At 46.9% G+C, this 1661-nt stretch overlaps 1 protein-coding gene across 1 annotated transcript; it reads right to left on the bottom strand.

Annotated features, from left to right (window-relative positions):
- Window positions 1–18: 18 nt before the first annotated feature.
- Window positions 19–219, bottom strand: PpBr36_11511 (uncharacterized protein; the record flags this gene model as incomplete). Its single annotated transcript, XM_029898611.1, has 1 exon — window positions 19–219. The coding sequence occupies one exon, from the start codon at window positions 217–219 to the stop codon at window positions 19–21; it is 201 nt and encodes a 66-aa protein (XP_029743064.1).
- Window positions 220–1661: the final 1442 nt, after the last annotated feature.

Genomic DNA, 1661 nt, shown 5'->3' with positions numbered 1-1661 from the left:
AAAAAAAAAGAAGAGGACTTACGGCGATACATCCTGCATCGCGCGCGTCTCGGCAGGATCTACATTCTTGGCCATGTTGCCGGTGCCGCCCCTCCCCGTCGTAACGACTGAGGTCTTGAGCGTCGGCGTCTCGAGGTCCTTGGGCTCGATGCGAGGCGACTTGGTCTTGTCGACAATGTTGCCCGCGCCACCCCTCCCCGAAGACGTGAATGTGCTCATGGCTCTTTTTTTCTTTCTCTCTTTCTTTCTTTCTTTTTCTTAACCTTAATATTTTCCTTTTTCTTCCCTCTATTATCGTTCGGGGTCGCAGTCTATGCCTTTCTCACTTTTCTTTTTCTACCTTTAAAAGATTCGCTCGTTGCAATAAGCAAGGAGAACTGAGTCAAGTGCGAAAAAAGAAATCGTGTTCGAAAAGAAAATACGCGGTAAAAAAAAAAAAAGAAAAGAAAAAAAGAAGGCAGGGTCGTCTGTTGGAACGTCCGCCAAGATGCTCGGGTTCCCGCGTCCTTGTGGGGTTTAAAGACGCGATCTGATGACGGCAGCAAGTTCTGTATGACACCTTGTGGCGGTCTAGTTGGAAGCGGGAGGGGAAAGGAGAGCCCGTGCTACGGTAGTCTAGCTGCTTAGGGTGGTATTGTCTCTCTTGGCTAAGTCGATTAAGCAAGGTACAGCCCAGCTCGAGCTTGATCATGGGGGTCGATATCAATGCAGGGAGGGGTACTTCGGCCGCGCAGGAAAAGATGTCCATACTACGTACCGGTAGGGTAATGTAATCCGTATCTAGTAAAAACAGGCGATGCGGCTGACTGACAAATATACCTTTTTTTTCTTTTTCTTTTTCTTTTCTGTACAATAAATACTTCTAGGCTATTTCAAAGGATAGCACCACACGTCACTCATCGGGCTGACCGGCCAAGGAATGAAGCCAAGATAGTGACATCTCCACCGAGATATGCCATAGTATTTCTATGCAATACTGCCAGGTAGTAGTAAAACCACCACAAAAACAAAAAGAGGTAAACTGATAGGGATCTACCTAATACATCCTTGTCCCCGTCTGTCGAGCTCCCCTCCCCTCCCCAGCAACCTTGAATCTGCTTAACTTTCACAAGACACAAGTCACTCCATAAAACACACTTGTAGCTAGACTCGTTCTAGAGCCTAGTCGCAATGGCGTGGGGGAGTAAGAGTGTATGCGCTCGCGCCCAGCTGCAATGATTATCAAATTATCAACTACATTCTAGCGATGGCTCTGCGTCTTTTCTCACTACATAATTACCGGCATGTCGTTCTATATACACAACTGGGCATACTCTCCCGCACAGATTGCAACACCCCATGCACTTTCAGTATACCACCACTGCATCGTACCCAGTCTCGAATATAACAACTCGAGCCTGGAGGATATCGAAACAAGTTTTGTTTGCCGGCCCCACCCTAAAAGGTTGTCTATGTCCAATATGTCGACCGCGACTTTAAGATTCGTGGAAATTCGTGACTAAGAAAAATAAAACAATACGTGACAACTCGATGCGTTATCTGTCACAAGAGAACAAGTATGGGGTATCATCAAAGACGATTCCGAGGTATGATTTGAGTAGGTGGTCAACAAGACACATCTCGTGCATCTGGGGATGTGAGCGATGCATGAGACAGGGGAC

This window comes from Pyricularia pennisetigena (genome assembly GCF_004337985.1).
Source record: "Pyricularia pennisetigena strain Br36 chromosome Unknown Pyricularia_pennisetigena_Br36_Scf_85, whole genome shotgun sequence".
NCBI lineage: Eukaryota > Fungi > Ascomycota > Sordariomycetes > Magnaporthales > Pyriculariaceae > Pyricularia > Pyricularia pennisetigena.
This window is presented reverse-complemented; position numbering and strand designations above follow the sequence as displayed.